The 18,753-nt window shown below is 38.5% G+C and overlaps 1 protein-coding gene across 1 annotated transcript in view; it reads left to right on the forward strand.

The window, feature by feature from the left end:
• The window catches only part of ATP6V1H (ATPase H+ transporting V1 subunit H), a 111,174-nt gene that overhangs the window by 51,525 nt on the left and 40,896 nt on the right, over nt 1–18,753 (forward strand). Inside the window, exons 12-13 of the mRNA XM_063450428.1 lie at nt 699–824; nt 6,345–6,446. Of these exons, the coding sequence (XP_063306498.1) occupies nt 699–824; nt 6,345–6,446 (228 nt within the window). The remainder of the gene's footprint in view (nt 1–698; nt 825–6,344; nt 6,447–18,753) is intronic.

The raw sequence follows: 18,753 nt of genomic DNA on the forward strand, positions 1-18,753 counted from the left end.
GCTTCTCTAATAGAAGGTATGACTGAGTTGCTGGAAGTAGACTAAGTGATGGATAGGGAACATGAACTGCGTGTACTGCAGAGGTAGTTTCCAGAGAAATTACCATTGAGTAAAGGTGACCTTAATTTATTTCTATATATCCCATTTATTTGTGTGTTTGTGTGTATTTTCAACTTACACCACTACTAGTCTAACTCTGTTTATTGTCCCTGACTACAAATGTAAAGGCTGGGCTGAAGGCGGAGCCTATAGTTGTAGGTGGGGTTACCCGGCCTATAAACACTCAAGCCACATCTTATGATGTTGCCTGGTTTAGTCCACCCACCACTTCCTTTTACAGATCATTTATTTTGGTGGGCCCCCTGTTTTTACAGGCCTATGCAAATGCAAAAGTCACCCTGGCAGGTAGAAATGTACATGTGGTGGGTATGCAATGACATGCAATGCCCAGTAAGTTGGAAGAGGACTTCAAATTTCAGGTTAAATATTTGTATTGTTCAGATTCAAATTACTTAGAACATTTGTGTCCTAACTAAACCAGAATAATGCTACGGTTTTTAGTCTTCAGTTCACTATAAATAAATTTCTTTTTTGGCACAGTTTATTCACATTTTTAATATGATGTGATATGCTGCAATATTTTATAATCTATAATTTATTTATATTTAATGATTTATTTATTTTTCTCGCGCATACAGCTCATTTGATGAGTACAGTTCTGAGCTGAAGTCGGGAAGACTGGAATGGAGCCCGGTTCACAAATCAGAGAAGTTCTGGAGAGAGAATGCTGCACGATTAAATGAGAAAAATTATGAGCTCTTGAAGTAAGTATACCAGTTTAAATAAATAAGTTGTCCACTTACATGGCGTAATTTTAATAAACCCTAGTGGGTTCCCAAGATATTTTCATATTGTTGCTAGGCCCTGGCTAAACAGATTATTTTAGGTTATATTTTGAGTTTTATGTGTGTAACTGGGAGAAAGTATAAAAAAAAAGTATTTTACACAAACTAATTAAAAATATAATCATTCAAAGATACATTTTTATGTTTTTGTTGCTTTAACATTTCTGTTATATTCTCAAATGCCAAACATTATAGAGGAAAGAGGGGCAGGGGTATTTGGGTTCCAAAAAGGAAGTGAAATATTGGAGCTATGAAGTAAGAAGAAAAAAAAAAATCCTCTTTTGCCAGTGTCAGATTAGCACTCACCTCAAATCCCATTTTAAACCATGTTATTACACTACACTTGAAGTCTCTTACATTGTTCTAGCTGCTCTAATGTCTGCCTTCTGCTGACCACGTCTTTGATCTTGCTGCCTATTTGGTTATTTCTGGAATTCTTCAACCGTCTTGTTAATCAAAATTGTATAGCTCTGATTTTTTTTTTTTTATTCTACTAGTTTTCTAGCTCATTTTCTTGCCACTGTAGGCACCTGCAATACTCTTACGATCCTTATCTTTGCTGTCCCGCCAAGTCCTCCCTGTTTAGCATCTTTTCTGTACTCAATGAGCTAGTGTCTCATTATAATGTAATAGTCACAACCAACAAGTTAATGTGTGTGTGTGTATTGGTATATATAATATATTTATGTATGTTATACATTTATTTGCGATACACTTTCAAACACAGAACATCTGCTTTAAATTCAAAATGATTTAAGGCTCACTATAGTGTCAGGAAAACACACTATATCATCCTTAGGACCCCCCACCCTCAGGATCCCCCCGCCCCCCCCCTTGGCGCTGAAGGGGATAAAACCCCTTCAGCCACTTACCTTTATCCAGCACCGGGCTCCCTTGGCGCTGCTGTCCTCTCCTCCCACTCCGACGTCAGCTCCCACTACATCTCAATGCTTTCCTATGGACGTTCTGCACCCTGGATGCGAATTTCGCATCCAGCGTCGCAGAAGTGCTTCTAGCGGCTGTCAGGAAGACAACCACTAGAGGCTGGATTAACCCTGCAATGTAAACATAGCAGTTTCTCTGAAACTGCTATGTTTACATCTGAAGGGTTAAAACCTGGGGGACCTGGCACCCAGACCACTTCATTGAAGTGGTCTGGGTGACTATATTGTCCCTTTAAGATATAGTTATTTTAATTATAGCCAACTTTGTTCCCATTGAGTCTTGAAAGAATTGAGTGTTTGATGACATGTCTGGGTTAACATTCAAAGCTTAAATGTAGTCTCCTGAAAAGAAAATTGTCTAATGATTTTCTTTGTGAAGTTAAAATAGCTTTGTCTGTTCATCTCATGAAAGGTGCTCCTTTCAGTGTGATGTCTAAATTAATTCTGATTCTCTTTTGTACAAATCTCATAATGATATAAAAATGTCTAATATTGAAAATTAATGGATTATTTGCCTTTTTTTTTCAATTCTTTATTTAGGTTGTGCATGAGGATAACATTCAAGTGTGCATTACCACAACGGTTGTCACACACAGATCATAAAACATAGGATTGTAAACGTGGTTTTATAAGCTAAGCACATTTTTTGTTTTATATAGAGAAGACTAAAAGATTAATTCTGGTCTAGGCATGCATTATCATACATTTTTCAGGAGAGTGACATGCTAGGAGGCTTGTAGGGAACGTTTGAGGTTATATTCTGTGCGTGGTTACGCTGACTTACGGAAGTGTACATATGCAAATTTTGTGGTCGATTTTATTGTTCCCTGGTGAACTAAAAATAAAATAAAATGACGAAGTACTAAGGCCCTACTGGGGATAGTCACACAATTTAGTGTTTCATCCTGGTTGGTATAGCTATCTTAGTGAGCGTTACTGGCGTTTATTCACCGTTGAAGTGCCACCAGGACTTTTCTTGTAGGGCGAGTTATGCCTATATCTGGTAATAATTACGCCCGGCTATGGCAGGGTTATGCTCGATAGGTATGCTAGGCTAGTGTCGGGCTGGGGGGGGAAGCAATGTGGTCGATAGACCTTCCTGTTAAAGGAGTGTGGCCAACAGGCGATTAACTTCAGCAGCCTAATAACTTAACCGTGGCTGTGTAACAGGTAAGTATATTTAACGATTGAACAATTGAGTCCAGCATATCACGGTTCAGTGTCCGACATGTTTCAGGTAGTCACATTCCCGATCAGGTCAACCGTGGGTCCACAAGGGACAAAGGGTGTCACTCTTTCGGGGTTCCACCTGGTTGCCGGCTTGGTTGTTCCCTGAGTGTCAGCTTCATTCAGAGAGTCCTGAGGGAATCCCAGTGTGGATAGTAGTGCTTTGGCTTCCCGGAGGTCTCGCACTTCGTGTATGGTATCTTCGTGTAGGATCATCAATTTGCGGGTCTGGTGCCATTTATATTTTAGTCCACATTTCTGCAGAAGTGTCGTGAGTGGTCTGAGCGACCTTCTCCATGCCAAAGTGCCCCCTGTGAGGTCTGTGTAAAAAGATAGTTCCATTGTTTCGAATTTGTAGGGGGAGCAGTTTCTGGTCGCTGCCAGGACAGCGGTTTTGGCTGAATATTGCTGGAACCGCACGATCAGGTCCCGTGGCGCTGCCGCTGGTGCCGAGGCCGGCTTTGGTGCCCGGAAGAAACCGTCCACGGTGAGTGCTTTTGCCTGTCATGGTGATAGTAGGGCCACTAGTAGGCACCTCAGGAGGTGCGGTATTTCGGCCTGTGGAGTATTCTCCGGGATGCCCCGTACCTTGATGTTATTAGCCTGGTGTGCATCCTCCAATGCCGTGAAACGGCGTTTATGTTCTTCGTTCTGTTTCTGCAATCCTTAGACCTCTTGTTGTAGTGAGGCAAGTTGGTCTGAGCAGACGTTGGAGGCAGTCTCCAGTGCTCCCATTCGACCTGTCAGGCCGTGTATGTCGTTGCGGAGTGAGGCTACGTCTGCGTGGATGTTCTCTTGGAGGTCCGCGAGGAGCGCCTTCAGTACCTCCGTAGTTACCGGTGAGGCATCCGTCTTTTGGGCGGCTAGTGTAGGTATTTGCATGGGTGTTAAGTCCGCTGCCTTGTCCCCTGAAGAGAAATCGTCTGATAAGTCGGAATAGGTTTCTGGGTAGGCGGCCATCTTGGGCCTAGCAGTCTCGCGTGTCTGTTGCAGGAGATCCGCAATATTAGGTCCCTGCCTCGGTTTTTCGGGTTTTATTTTCTTGGTCTTGCGCCCCATCCTGTTGTATTATCACCCTTGGACCATTTCGTTAGAGCCCTATTTAATATCCATGCCTAACTCCTTAGTAACACTGCTTACTTGTGCTTGATTGGCACTTCAAGGAAATAACAAGCAAACATTTTTATTTTTGTAATGTTTTGTACAGATTTATTTTTGCTGTATGAGTTTACAACACCTTGTGTTATCTAAAACAGTTAAAAAGAAAAAAAAAAATCAATGTACTCGGCTTCATCTACAGAATAAAGAAATACACCTTTATTTTGGGACACCTTCATTTCAGTTTTCAAATGTGTATTTCTGACGAGTTGATTTGCTGAGCCCAAGTCTCAATTTGAGACGTTATAGTCACTACAACTAAAGGAGTACTTTTGGATGTCTCCAGTACAAGAAATTGCATAGTTTACTCATTCATATCAAGTGAATTTGCCCTATTACTTATTAGACTTAAATGCTTTCCTCTTTTCTATCCTTTTTATTCTTTTTTTTTTTTTTGTAGGTCACAGTTTGTGGTGTATATGAGTAATTCAAGAGTTTTAGCGACGCTGTAGTAAAAGTGTTTAGAAATCGGTTGGGGTGTATGGAATGGTTTCTTTTAAATTATATTTTCAGTTACATAAATGGTCATGATATTACTTGGAACAGCTACAACCTACAGCTATATTTCATGAAGATTGTTTTACGCTTGGTTCCAGTGGCTGTGTTGTAATATCCCATGATAGGTATGAAGTGCTTTATAATATGCCTTTTCTCACTTTAGTAGGTCACAGATGGATATGGTAAAGCATTCCATTTAACACAATTTTACTATTAATGGCATGTAATCCGTATATCTTCATATATTACCCAAATACTTCATCTGTACAATTTAAAACATATTTTTTTTTTTTTTTAACATTTACCAAGTAAATGTTTGAAATTGTTTGTTTTTATTTTATTTGCTTTATTTTTAAATTAATTTATTTTTAAGAATTCCCAAAAACCCTTGGTAACATCGATGGAAGGCTTGGCACAAGCGTTCAAACTGTTAAAATTAACATGTCAGTGAATTTTTTTTCAGCTATATAATATAAGTAATATAACAGTTGTAGTATTATACAGTATACATAAAGTACCTCCAGTAGTATAATATCTTCTAAATAGTCTTTATATCTAGAGGAAAATAGAGAAACTGCATGTGTATGCTTTATATATTTTACTTTGTTTCATTGTTTGCAAATTTAACAGTAGTTGACTAAAGTGCATGATTTATGTTGCAGAATTAGTTGTTTTTTTTGGTTTTTTTTGTTTGTTTTTTTATGAGTAGTTACCTCATTTTTACAGCAATTCGCTCTGCACTCTCACCTTATTGTTTTGTGCATCACCTGAACACAGAGTATAACTAGTAATCATATTGATTGTGTGATCTAAGGAGTATGCAGAGTGTCCTAGCAGCAATTCCTAAAATGAACAAGTTATTTACCATTATTTTACTAAGCGCCTTTATAGCTAAACTAATTTCCACATTTTTTTGCGTGTACTCCTGTCACGAATTAAGAGCACCTGAATATAATTATCATGTAATTGTTTAGCAAAACCCTAATAAAGTCGGGAGTGGTAGTCAAACAGCAGGTACATTAAGGGTTTGATTATTATTATTATTATTATATTATTTATAGAGCGCCGTCAAATTCCGCAGCGCTTTACAATGGGTGGACGAACAGACATGTAATTGTAACCAGACAAGTTGGACACACAGGAACAGAGGGGTTGAGGGCCCTGCTCAATAAGCTTACATGCTAGAGGGAGTGGGGTAAAATGACACAAAAAAGTAAGGATAGTATTAGACTAGTGACAGCTGCAGAAGAGGAATCAGTTGGGAGCTATTAAGAGTTTAATTATCGTTGGATAAGCTTTCAAATGAGTTAATATTTTTGGATAAACTTTTGAAATAATTTAATATTCTAAAAAAATATGATAATTTTGCAATATTTTGAAGTATTGATTTTTTTTAATATGGTGGATTTTTTATATTTTAATATGTTTAATTTTAATATAAATAAATTTTTTTTGCCCAACTTACTGTAAAAGTCAAGCATCACAGCTGTGGTTCTTCTGTTTTATTATATATAAATATTCATTTGAAAAAAAAATTATTTCAAATTATTCTGACATCAAAAAATCCAAAGTAGTTATAAGTTTTATTTCTTTTTTTTCTTCCTAATTTTAGGATTCTAACAAAACTTCTGGAAGTCTCTGATGATCCTCAGGTTCTAGCAGTAGCTGCACATGATGTAGGCGAATATGTACGTCATTACCCAAGAGGAAAGAGGCAAGTAACAAACTAAACATATGTTTGGCTAAATTACAAAACTACTTGTGTGTAGTTCAATACAAAGTATATAAAAAATGTCTATGTCCACTCCCAGCATTCTTGATTTTTTTATTTTGGGTGATACGCAGAAAAACATAGCAGTAATACAATATGGAGTAAGGCAGAATTATCAAAAACAGTCACTTATGCCACTATATATACCCCAGTTTTATAACATGGGGTATAGGGTGCTGTGTAAAAAAAAAAAATAAAGGCTATGGCAACAAGTAAGATAGGTCTTCATTATATCTGTGAGGCATACCCCTGACCAAGGGAACAGGGAAGGAGGAGGTGGGAGGGGTGGGGGGATTGGATAAGAGGTTGAACCTTTTGTAAGTGAGCTTCCGAGCTTAACTTGGAGGGGGATAGATGATGTAACGTGGTATGAATTGTGCTGTTGCTCCTCCATAGTGTTTGTGTCCGGTATGCCTCTGAATTTAATGTTGCGCCGGCTTCAATCATCAAGGGTGCTATTTGTTGATTGTACTGGATATGCTTAATAGTGTCCCTCATGGAAGATGTACCTTGATGGAGATCTAATATGTTCCCCGCAGAGGTTTGGACTCTTATCAGTGACCTCTTGGACATCTGTCTTCACCACTGTCATGTCTGTAACCAGTAGCCACTGTATGTATGAGGTTCTGAATGTCTTGTTTAATGTCAAGAGCCATGCCATTAGACACACTCAAATTTACACACAGATATTCCATACAAATACACCACTGTATTTACACACAGACAGACACTCTGTACACATTCTCTCCTGAATTTAAGCCTTGCTATCTGTTTTAAATGAAACAAAGTTATACAATATGAAACTGTGAAAAGTTTACAGTGACTGTAATTTGTGAGCAATTGTAACAGTTTAATAGGAAAGCGGTATTAGCACAGTAAACCATTTTAGTAGCCTTTAGCTGCCAGGGCTTTATTTTGCTTGATCTAGCTGTCACAGTTTGGAGCTCTTAGAATTGGTAAATTGCTCAATTAGGAGGACAACATTTCGTGCTCTCTGATATCTTGAGCATAATAAACACTGTGAATTTGTTGTGCCAACAAGATTTAAGATTAGGTAGGAGTTCTCTTTGTAAATAAAAGTATTGGTTTAATAGGGATTGAATCTATGAAGAAAAGTTTCATGAAAAAAAATCTTAAAAAAAATAATCTAATTTATCCCCATTAATGTGTCAGTAATCAATACATTATGCAGGCAATTTGTACCACTGTGTGTTAGTAGTGCGCAAAGCACACAGTAACTTAAAAGGTTACTCCAACCACCATGACCACTTCTGCTTTTAAAAGTAATAATGGTGTTGGGAATCTGCGTATGCAGTGTTTCCTCAGAAATATTTGCACTTTTGTGCTGCGCGCTTCTTACACCCTCTGCACATGTGACAGTTCTGGGCTGCCTAAGGTTAAATCTGTGCATACAATGTCTGTCCATGGCACCCGAAGTATTATGCTTCTACCCTTGCAGGCAGTGATCCTGCAAGGGGAAGCCTACAACAACCCTCCCTCCATGAACTTCCTGCATTTACAGTTAAGCCTTTTTTTTTTTTTTTTTTTAAAGAAAAATAAATAAATACATATATTTACACACACACACACACACACACACACACACACCCTCTCCCTTGACCTCTCATCCCTTAATCAAAGTGTACACATGTGCTCTGAGCCTTGTAATTGGTCCGATTAATATGAGAAACATTTGATTGGACTACCAAGAATAAAGAAGTGATGCAGTAGGACATCTGACAGTGGGTGGAAAACCTTAATTTCCAGCCTTTTTGTTTAAAATAAAAATGATGCAGTGGAAACGCTATTAGTGCCCAGTAGGGCCTTTTAAAATAAAATATCTAGACGAGAAAAACTGATTAGAGTAACCCTTTAACCCCTTCAGGACCGCTGACGGTTCAGGACCGTCAGCGATAAAACGTGCGTTTGGACCGCTGACGGTCCTGAACCGTCATAACGGTCTGGGGCTACTTACCTGATCGCCGTCGGTCCCACGGCGGCGATCAGCTCTCCTCCCGGTCCAGGGGGACTGCCTGTCTGCCCGGGCAGTCCCCCCTCGGCAGATCAGGACCCCACGGCCATGTGATCACTCGATCACATGACCGCAATAGGGGTCCATGTGTCTGCCTGCAGGTGGACTGTCTGTGCTGACAGGCAGTCTCCCTGCAAGTGAAAAATCAAAAAATAAAGTGAAATAAAATCAATCAGTGTAAAAAAAATAATAATATGTGTATATATATATATATATATATATATATATATATATATATATATATATATATATATATATATATATATGATATATATATATGATATATATATATATGATATATATATATATACATGTATTATATCTATATATACCTATATATAATATATGTATATATATATCATATATATAGTCATACTAAGTGTATTTTTATATTTATATATACGTATATTAATATAAAAATACACTTTTATTTAAATTACACACTAATATATACAATATATATATAACTATATATATATATGGTATATATATATTATTATAAAATACAAATAAATGTTAATAAAAATAAATAACAACAAATAAAAATAATTTTTAATAATTAAAAAAAATTATATATATATATGCAATTTTATTCTAACAGTATTTTGATATTGATATATATATATATATTTATATAAAAATACACTTAGAATGTAATGATATATATATCTATGTATAAATAAATAAATAAAAATAATACGGAATATACATATGTCCACATACATAATTACATAAATAATTTCATAAATATACACGTAGACGTCAAATATATAAATATGTATATATATTAAAATTCTACGTGCGTATTTATGTAATATTTTTACCTAATTAAGTAATTTTAATGATTGCAATTTGAGGGACCTGCCTGCCAACCCAGGCCGAAAGTCCAGATAATTTAATTTGCTAGCACTGTGTTTAACCCTGTAACTTTCTATGACACCCTAAATCCTGTACATGGGGGTACTGTTTTACTCGGGAGACTTCGCTGAACACAAATATTAGTGTTTCAAAACAGTAAAACATATCACAGCGATGATATTGTCAGTGAAAGTGAAGTTTTTTGCATTTTTCACACACAAACAGCTCTTTCACTGAGGATATTATTGCTGTGATATATTTTACTGTTCTGATACACTAATATTTGTGTTCAGCGAAGTCTCCTGAGTATAACAGTACCCCACATGTAGAGGTTTTATAGTGTTTGTGAAAGTTACAGGGTCAAATATAAGGCTTGATTTTACTTTTTTTTTTTTATATTGAAATTTGTCAGATTGGTTAGGTTGCCTTTGAGAGCGTATGGTAGCCAAGGAATGAGAATTAGCCCCATGATGGCATACCATTTGCAAAAGAAGACAACCCAAGGTATTGCAAATGGGGTATGTTCAGCCTTTTTTAGTAGCCACTTAGTCACAAACACCGGCCAAAGTTAGCGGTTTTTGCATTTTTAACACACAAACAAATATAAATGCTAACTTTGGCCAGTGTTTGTGACTAGGTGGCTACTAAAAAAGACTGGACATACCCCATTTTGAATACCCTGGGTTGTCTACTTTAAAAAATATGTACATGTTAGGTGTGTTTCGGGGATTTATGACAGATAACGGTGTTACAATGTCACTATTGATACATTTAAAATATATATATATATTGAAACAGCAATTTCCTACTTGTATTTATAGGCCTATAACTTGCAAAATAAAGCATGTAAACACTGGGTGTTTTTAAACTCGGGACAAAATTTTGAATCTATTTAGCAGTTTTTTTCATTACCTTTTGTAGATAAGTAAAAGATTTTTCAAGTAAAAGTCCAAAAACATGTTTTTTTTTTTTTTAAATTTTTCACCATATTTTATTACTTTTTTTAAATACAATATATGACATAATACAAATAAATGGTATGTAAAGAAAGCCCTTCTTGTCGTGAAAAAAACCCAATATATAATTTGTATGGGAACCGTAAATGAGAGAGCGGAAAATTACAGCTAAACACAAACCCCACAAAAGTGTTAAAACTGCTCTGGTCCTTAATGTACAAACATCGCAAAAACAGGCCGGTCCTTAAGGGGTTAAGGTCACTAATAGTTCTGCAGCCAGATTAGTGTGTTGTCTATATATCATCTGTGAAAATGACACTTGCTTATGAAATCTCTCAGAAAACCATAAAAGTAAAGGCTGTTAATCAATCTGTTCCCAGAATCTTAATAATTAAATATTTTTTTTTAAAATGTCTGCCTCCCTACTGATAGACTGTCTCATTCTGTAGCCTGGTTTTATGAATATTGCATTAATGTATTCACATTCTGGCTCATTACGTCTTCCTCTCGGTATGGAAAGGGGATGCGATGTCAAAGGTTTAATCTGAAAATTAAATCAATATGCATAAGTATAGAAAATATAGAAGTGCCAAAACCATTACAAGTTGAATACAAAATGTAAGTAACAGTTTACATTTAAATTTAGATTTTTAATGTCTCCTTCCCCATGACGAGTAGGTCTTGTAAAGCATTTTTCATATTAGGGTGAGCAGCTATGCACGTAAAGCAGTTAACACATATGTAACGGAACCTTCCGTTAATGGACGCTTCCTAGCTTACGCCGAGGACCACAAGCACCGCACCGGACACCACAACCACCGCAGACTCCGCAACTTCCATAGCTTGACTGGAGTCTTGCCATCTTCCTTCCACCCTGGATCAGCTTTTGTCCTCCAGGACCGTGTGGGAAAGATCTCTTCCTTCCACCCTGTATGAACCTCCAGCATCCAGGACTGTGTGGGGAAGACCTCTCCTCCAAGGAGAGTGTATCAGGAACAAGCTCTTAAAAGAGCTAAGTGATTCAAGCTCAGGGGAATATGCAGAGCATAGAAATCATAGCACAGCTCCCTCCAATAACGAGACAAGGCTAAGTTTTGAGGGATCAAGAAGAACTGTCTAAAACTTTTACTTGGGACTAGCCCATATGGTTATTACATTAACATTGCTGTGAAAACTCAATAAAATTACAAACCGTCAAATCATAGCAGGCAACATACAGTGACTTATTATAACACAATGGCATATTTTTAAAGGGGTGGGGGAGACAACATTTAACAGAAAATATCTCACGTGCCTGCAGAATGTGCAAATCTACCCAAATATGCAAATGAACCAGTCTTGCTATTCAGGTAGTGCATATTGCTGTTGCTACCAACAGAGGGCACTAGACAAGCTCCATAGCCAAATCCACCTAGTTGGTAGCAAACCTCAGCAGTACAGGAGAGCAGGCAATACATTTCACCGTACACACACACACACTATAAACAATTACATTGCACACACCCTGCACCTATAATGGGTACAGGGTGACTAAAACATAAGAGAAATAAAGCAACCTATATAAATAGTCTGTCTGAAGGTAGAATAGGGGCTTTAAAGCCAAATACATCAAAGAGTTATAGTCACAGGGGAGGAGGCTGGCAAGCAGGCCTCTCCAGGACCAAGTGGCGAAGGGCCCTTCGTCACAACATAAATCACTAAATATTTAGAATAACTTTGTGACTGATATCTGTTCCAACAATGTTCTTAAACTGCTATCACCGTTACAGAAATTAGGTGCGCAAAAAAAAAAAATATACGTCTGCCGTCTGCATTGCACACTGACAACAGATGTAATATGATCCTTCCCTTGGAGGCAAAACTGTGATCAAACTTGCAATATAAAGCCACATCTCCTTAATGTGCTTAAATAAACCAAGTCTCCCTTTAACGAACAATGTCCGTTCTGCAATTAAATGTTCCCTTCCATCCCTCTCTTCAGTTTCCTCCCCTTCTTTACCCTCCCATCCACCTGTTCTATAGGGGGAGGAGAGACTGTTAATTACTTATTACTAAAATTAAAAAAAGGATAACGCTATATATGTTGGAGTTTACATTTGAAATTCAGTTTGAATTCTCACATTAGTGGCTTACTATGTAAGTATTTGGAGCAGGTATACCTAACATGACTAATGAGAGTATGTATTTCTAATTGATCAGATTTATTTTTTTTTCCCCCTATGCAGTATTTTATTTTCCAACAGTCAATCACTAAAGCCGTGTCTTCCTGTCAGCTCTCACATTTATATGTGTTTGTACAATCCCTCCTAGGTCTTTGTAGAAACATCTTCCTATCACTATGGTTACATGAGATGTGTTATTTTATTTTTAATTTTTCTTTGTTTCCCTCTTCGTTACACACAAACTGTTAGCTGTCTTATGGTTTTTATGGATTTGTAATACAGGAGCCTGCATATATACACAATGCTAATAAAATAAATAAACAAACAAATTATAAAATCTGAGTGCGTGCAACTGGTGGTGTTTTTAATGGAATAAATAACAATTTATTTCTTTTTTGTGATAAGCGTGAAAGAGGTCGGCATTTTACAGTTGGTAAAAATGCATAAAATCATTAAAGGGACACTCCAGGCACCCAGACCACTTCTGCCCATTGGAGTGCCAACTCCCAATACCCTTAACCCTGCAAGTGTAATTACTGCAGTTTCCCTCGTGCACCGCAGTGATGCCGGAGCCAGAATATGACGCCATTCCGGCTCCGGCATCAGTGCCGGGCGTGCGAGGGAGCTGGGCAGAGAGTGCTCAGGGGAGAGTGCTCCCTCGCACGCCCGCCAGCCAGCACGCCCAGTGACACCAGGGCCAGCCTCGGGGGGCCCTAAGGTGGCCATCTCCTGGACCCCCCAGGAGAAGAGGCTGGCCACACTGGCGTACATACTGGGTCGCAGGGTGGCTGGGCCCGGCCGAAGCCGCGACCCCTGCGACCGCGGTATGTACCCCAGTGAATGTACATCATTCCTTTTGTGTAGTCATACAATCATCACTAATATAATAAACCAGCGGTTCCCAAACCTCACGGCCCACCAACAGTTCAGGATTTATGTATCCCTGTTTTATTCCAGTGCAGATACTGTCATAACCTGGACTGTTGGTGGGTTTTGAGGACTGGTTTGGGAAACACTGCACTAAACTATAATGATTTTGCGAGATTTAGATTTTTTTTTTTAATTTCATTTCAGTTAACTACGATTTGATGTTCAGTGAATAGACACACAGACGTTTCTTCTCACAATAGAAATATTTATCATTTGTTTTCATACATCTTATTTAATTTTCTCTCCACCCCCAGGGAATTTGGTAGTCTTTAATCTCCTGCTCCTGTAAAATGTTTTCTTGTTCCGTAAATGGTCTTCCTGGCAGCACTTTCATATGTGTTTGTACAATATCTACAAGGTCTTGTAGAACATCTTGCTATCTCTATGGTTACACAAGACTATCTATACTTACATCACTTATACCCCGTAGCATAGTTGTTACCAGTTCTATAAATTGACTGGTAAAGTGCCATTTGGTGGATTGTGATTTGAGAATCTGTCAGATACAGAGAATATAAAATAATTGAAAATCTTTTTGTGTGCAGGTGGTGAAGTCTTGAATAAAAATATAGATACATCACAGGTCACATCTGCACATAAATTACATGTATAAAATAGCATTAAAAAAAAAAAAACAAAGACGTGTGACAGCTGCAAAAAAGTAAAGATTTTTGTAGTTGGTCTGTGTTAAATTGCAAACAAGTGCGATGTTATTAGTTCCCGTTTTTGTGATTCGGTTGTACATCCTGCTGTGGACAGAAAAGCTTGCAACTGTGATTGGTTAAATATTCTGTTAAATTATCCCATTTTATGTTTTTATCAAAAATCTAAAATAAAAGCACACCGAGATATATACTGGGGGTTCATGCTTTGGGCTCGGAATTGAAAAAGTGTAGAAAATGTTAATAATTTTTCTCCTCATGTTACATAAAAAATGTCAGGGTTATTTACTAATGTGAAAATAGTTAGGAGTTCAAAGTGAATTTCACATTTTAGACCAAAATAGCTGAATTAGAAAAATAGCTGACTTGGAGAATTTTGCCCGTTTAACTATTTTGACCTTTATTCGAAATTCCCTTTGAATTCCAGGCAATATTTTACTATATTAGAGTGAATTACTTAAATATTAAATAAAATTAAATAGTTGAAAAACCAGAAATAAAATAAATACTCATAACACACCTTCATGCACCACCAAAATATGCACAACAATGCAAGCACCGAGTTAAAGATAAGGTGCAAATGGCGTAATACCCTTTATTATAAACTGCCACTAAAAACAATCTAAACACTTACAGAATAGGTGCTGGCACCACAAAGGGGTGATTTATAAATAGATCCACTATTCACATCCCAGTATATAGCTCTGTAGCTTCCTCATCTTTTCCAGCGCCGTAATGAATCTTTTAACTATGGTTTCACAGATTGTAGCATGCAGGTTTCGGGTTCACGAATGGGCGTGAAGAAGTGATTTGTGTCAGCATTTCGACTAAAAGGGTTTAACAGTTTGGGATGCTTCTGATAATAGTTTTTAGTGTACCTGCTGTGATACCTATTAATCTACCAGCAGTTTGGACACTTGCTAAATCCATGCCCCTCCTGCCTACATCGGAAAAATATTATTTTTCACATCTTGTTTAATTTTTTTTTTTTTTTTTTTTTAGTTTCTCTCAAGGTTTAGTGCATTGACGTCTGAGGACATAAGTAGGGCAATCTTGTTCTCTGCTAAGATAACCAATGCGTAAAAAAGGATTTAACAGTGAAATGGTTTATTTCCCAACCCTTCATTTATACATTTTGGGACCAAAGCAGCATGATTATTAGAGAAGAATTAAAGATCTTGATTATTTGGGTGCACTGACTAGTAGAATCAGTCAAAATTAATCTCTCAAGTGAGGCACTGTCATGCTGAGTCCAGATGGACCACACAGTCAGGAGCACAGAATATATAAATTGATTAAAGGAACATTTGGGAAAGTTGTCCATATAGTGCTGGCTATCTTAAAGGGACACTCCAGGCACCCAGACCACTTCTGCTCATTGGAGTGGTCTGGGTGCCAACTCCCACTACCCTTAACCCTGCAAGTGTAATTATTGCAGTTTTTTATAAACTGCAATAATTACCTTGCAGGGTTAAGTCCTCCCCTAGTGGCTGTCTACTAGACAGCCACTAGAGGGAACTTCCTGGTCCCTATCACGCTGTGTGAGGACCTCCAGCGTCGCTCTATTCCCCATAGAGAAGCATTGAAATTCATTTTCAATGCTTTCCTATGTGGTGCGCCAATGCGCATACCACATTGCTGCGCATGCGCATTGGGACTCCTCGGCCGGTGGGCGGGATCAGTCTCACCCACCGGTCGACGGAGGAAGGAGGAGCGGCGGGGGAGGAGCAGGCAGCGACGTGGGACATGTCGCTGCCTGAGGTAAGTGACTGAAGAGGTTTTCACCCCTTCAGTAACCGGGGATTGGGGGGTGGGAGGGAGTGGGACCCTCCAGTGCCAGGAAAACGGATCGTTTTCCTGGCACTGGAGTTTCCCTTTTTAAGGACCACTATAGGCACCCCGACCACTTCAGCTTAATGAAGTGGTCTGGGTGCCAGATCCATCTAGGGTTCACCCTGCCTGCTGTAAACATAGCAGTTTCAGAGAAACTGCTATGTTTACATTAGGGTTAATCCAGCCTCTAGTGGCTGTCTCATTGACAGCCGCTAGAGTCGCTTCCATGCTTCTTACTGTGATTTGCACAGTGAGAAGACGCCAGCGTCCATAGGAAAGCATTGAGAATGCTTTCCGATGGACTGACTGAATGCGCTTTCAGATGATGACGTCCAAAGGATGAGGAGAGTCCCCAGGAAGTGCCAGGAAAACGAGAAAACGACTCAAGCATTGACATTCTAGCCCAGTGACTATGCTGGGATGTTTGGTGTGTCTGTCTACAGTAGTGATTGTCTTTTCCAGTTTCTGAAGTAACCATCAGTACTTGCCTGCAAGGTAGCCATAAATAATGGCGGTTCACTGGGTTCACCTAAGGTGTTTAATGCCCTATTGCATCATTTTTAGGCCATGATACAGATGGTGAAATTTAATAGAAAGCCGAGGCGAAAGACTGTGCAGTGAGAAGGAGAGCAGGTATGAAGCGACAGATGAAGATTGGTATGGATGATGGGAAACTAACATTTTTTGAGAGAACTAAATACTGAATTAGAAACGACAAACTGAAAATGTGATGCATGGTTTCTGATCTCTGTAACACTCCATAGCCTTTCTGGAGAGCACGCCTCACCCAACATTCTCAGCCTAACCCCCCTGAACACAAGAGAAACCTGAATTCTTTTTCCTCCAGCAACTCTCAGCTGATGTCCATTCTGAACTCTCATTCAACCTTACCTTCTTCTATCCCTCTCTGGCTGTTTCCTCATATATAGCTACCCTCACCTCTGCCCTGCACGCTGCAGACCCCTTCCAAACATACACCTTAAGGAGGATACACCCCAACGTGGCACCATAAGTGTATCCGCTACCTGCAGAGATAGTCCTGTTCAGCTTAAGGATATTGCGCACCTTTTCCATACTTTCTTCATTATAAATTAATCTTGCATTTAGTCAGCGCAACCCTCGCCTTAGCTAAACAATAATAATTTTCCTCTCTCATTAGTTAATACTCTCACAATCTCAAGCGTCTCTTTGATACCTTCAACTCTCTTCTTCACTCCCCTCCCCCCTCCCCCCCCCTTTTTTATTTTCCTGGCACTTTAGTGTTCCTTTAAGCAAAGCATTCTCCATTATTTGCTTCTCTCTCTCAACCGCACTTGGACTCTGCCTTTCTTACCCTTCAGGCCTTCTCCCCTGCTACTATACAGGAGGAGTTCTCCACTTCTCCTTTCCTCTTGTCCCACCACTTGATCCAGCCCTATTTCACCTTATCAGATCTCTCACCCCCTGTCTTGTGCCAGCCTTAGCGCATATCTTTAACGGCTCTCTTAATGTTGGCATTGTCACCACTCTATATAAATGTGCTCTTGTGGTACCCGTCCTTACATAGTTACATAGTTAGATAGCTGAAAAGAGACTTGCGTCCATCAAGTTCAGCCTTCCTCACATTTGTTTTTTTGCTGTTGATCCAAAAGGCAAAAAAAAAAAAAAAAAACCCAGTTTGAAGCACAATTTTGCAACAAGCTAGGACAAAAAATTCCTTCTTGACCCCAGAATGGCAGTCAGATTTATCCTTGAATCAAGCAGTTATTACCCTACATTGAAAGATTATATCCTTGAATATTCTGTCTTTGCAAGTATGCATCTAGTAGCTGTTTGAACATCTGTATGGACTCTGATAAAACCACTTCTTCAGGCAGAGAATTCCACATCCAGATTGTTCTTACAGTAAAAAAACCTTTCCGTTGCCTTAGACGAAATCTTCTTTCTTCCAGTCTAAACGCATGGCCTCGTGTCCTATGTAAAGTCCGGTTTGTGAATAGATTTCCACACAATGGTTTGTATTGGCCCCGAATATATTTGTATAATGTTATCATATCCCCTCTCAGGCGACGTTTTTCTAAACTAAATAGGTTTAAATTTGTTAACCTTTCTTCATAGCTGATGTGTTCCATTCCTTTTATTAATTTTGTAGCCCGCCTCTGCACTTTTTCTAGTGCCATGATATCCTTCTTTAGAACAGGTGCCCAAAATTGCACAGCATATTCAATATGTGGTCTTAGCAGTGATTTATAGAGAGGCAAAATGATATTCTCGTCCCGAGAATGAATGCCCTTTTTCATGCATGACAATACCTTACTGGCCTTGGCCACTGCTGATTGACATTGCACATTGTTGCATAGTTTGTTGTCTATAACAATTCCCAAGTCCTTTTCGTGTGTTGTTATCCCTAATTCACTTCCATTAAGGGTATACGTTGCTTGTGTATTCTTTACGCCGAAGTGCATAACTTTGCATTTTTCAACATTAAATTTCATCTGCCATTTGAGTGCCCAGTCCTCCAGTCTATCTAAATCCTTCTGCAGCAAAGTAATATCTTGCTCACATTGTATTATTTTACAAAGTTTTGTGTCATCTGCAAACACTGAAACATGACTTTCAATGCTGTCTTCAAGATCATTTATAAAAATGTTAAATAGAAGGGGTCCCAGAACAGACCCCTGAGGGACACCACTTGCCACCTCTGTCCAGCTTGAAAATTTACCATTAACAACAACTCTTTGTATTCTGTTTTTAAGCCAATGTTCTACCCAAGAACAAGCATTTTCATCGAGACCGATTTCCTTGAGTTTGAACACTAATCTTTTGTGTGGAACTGTA

This window comes from Pelobates fuscus, chromosome 4 (assembly GCF_036172605.1).
Source record: "Pelobates fuscus isolate aPelFus1 chromosome 4, aPelFus1.pri, whole genome shotgun sequence".
Classification (NCBI taxonomy): domain Eukaryota; kingdom Metazoa; phylum Chordata; class Amphibia; order Anura; family Pelobatidae; genus Pelobates; species Pelobates fuscus.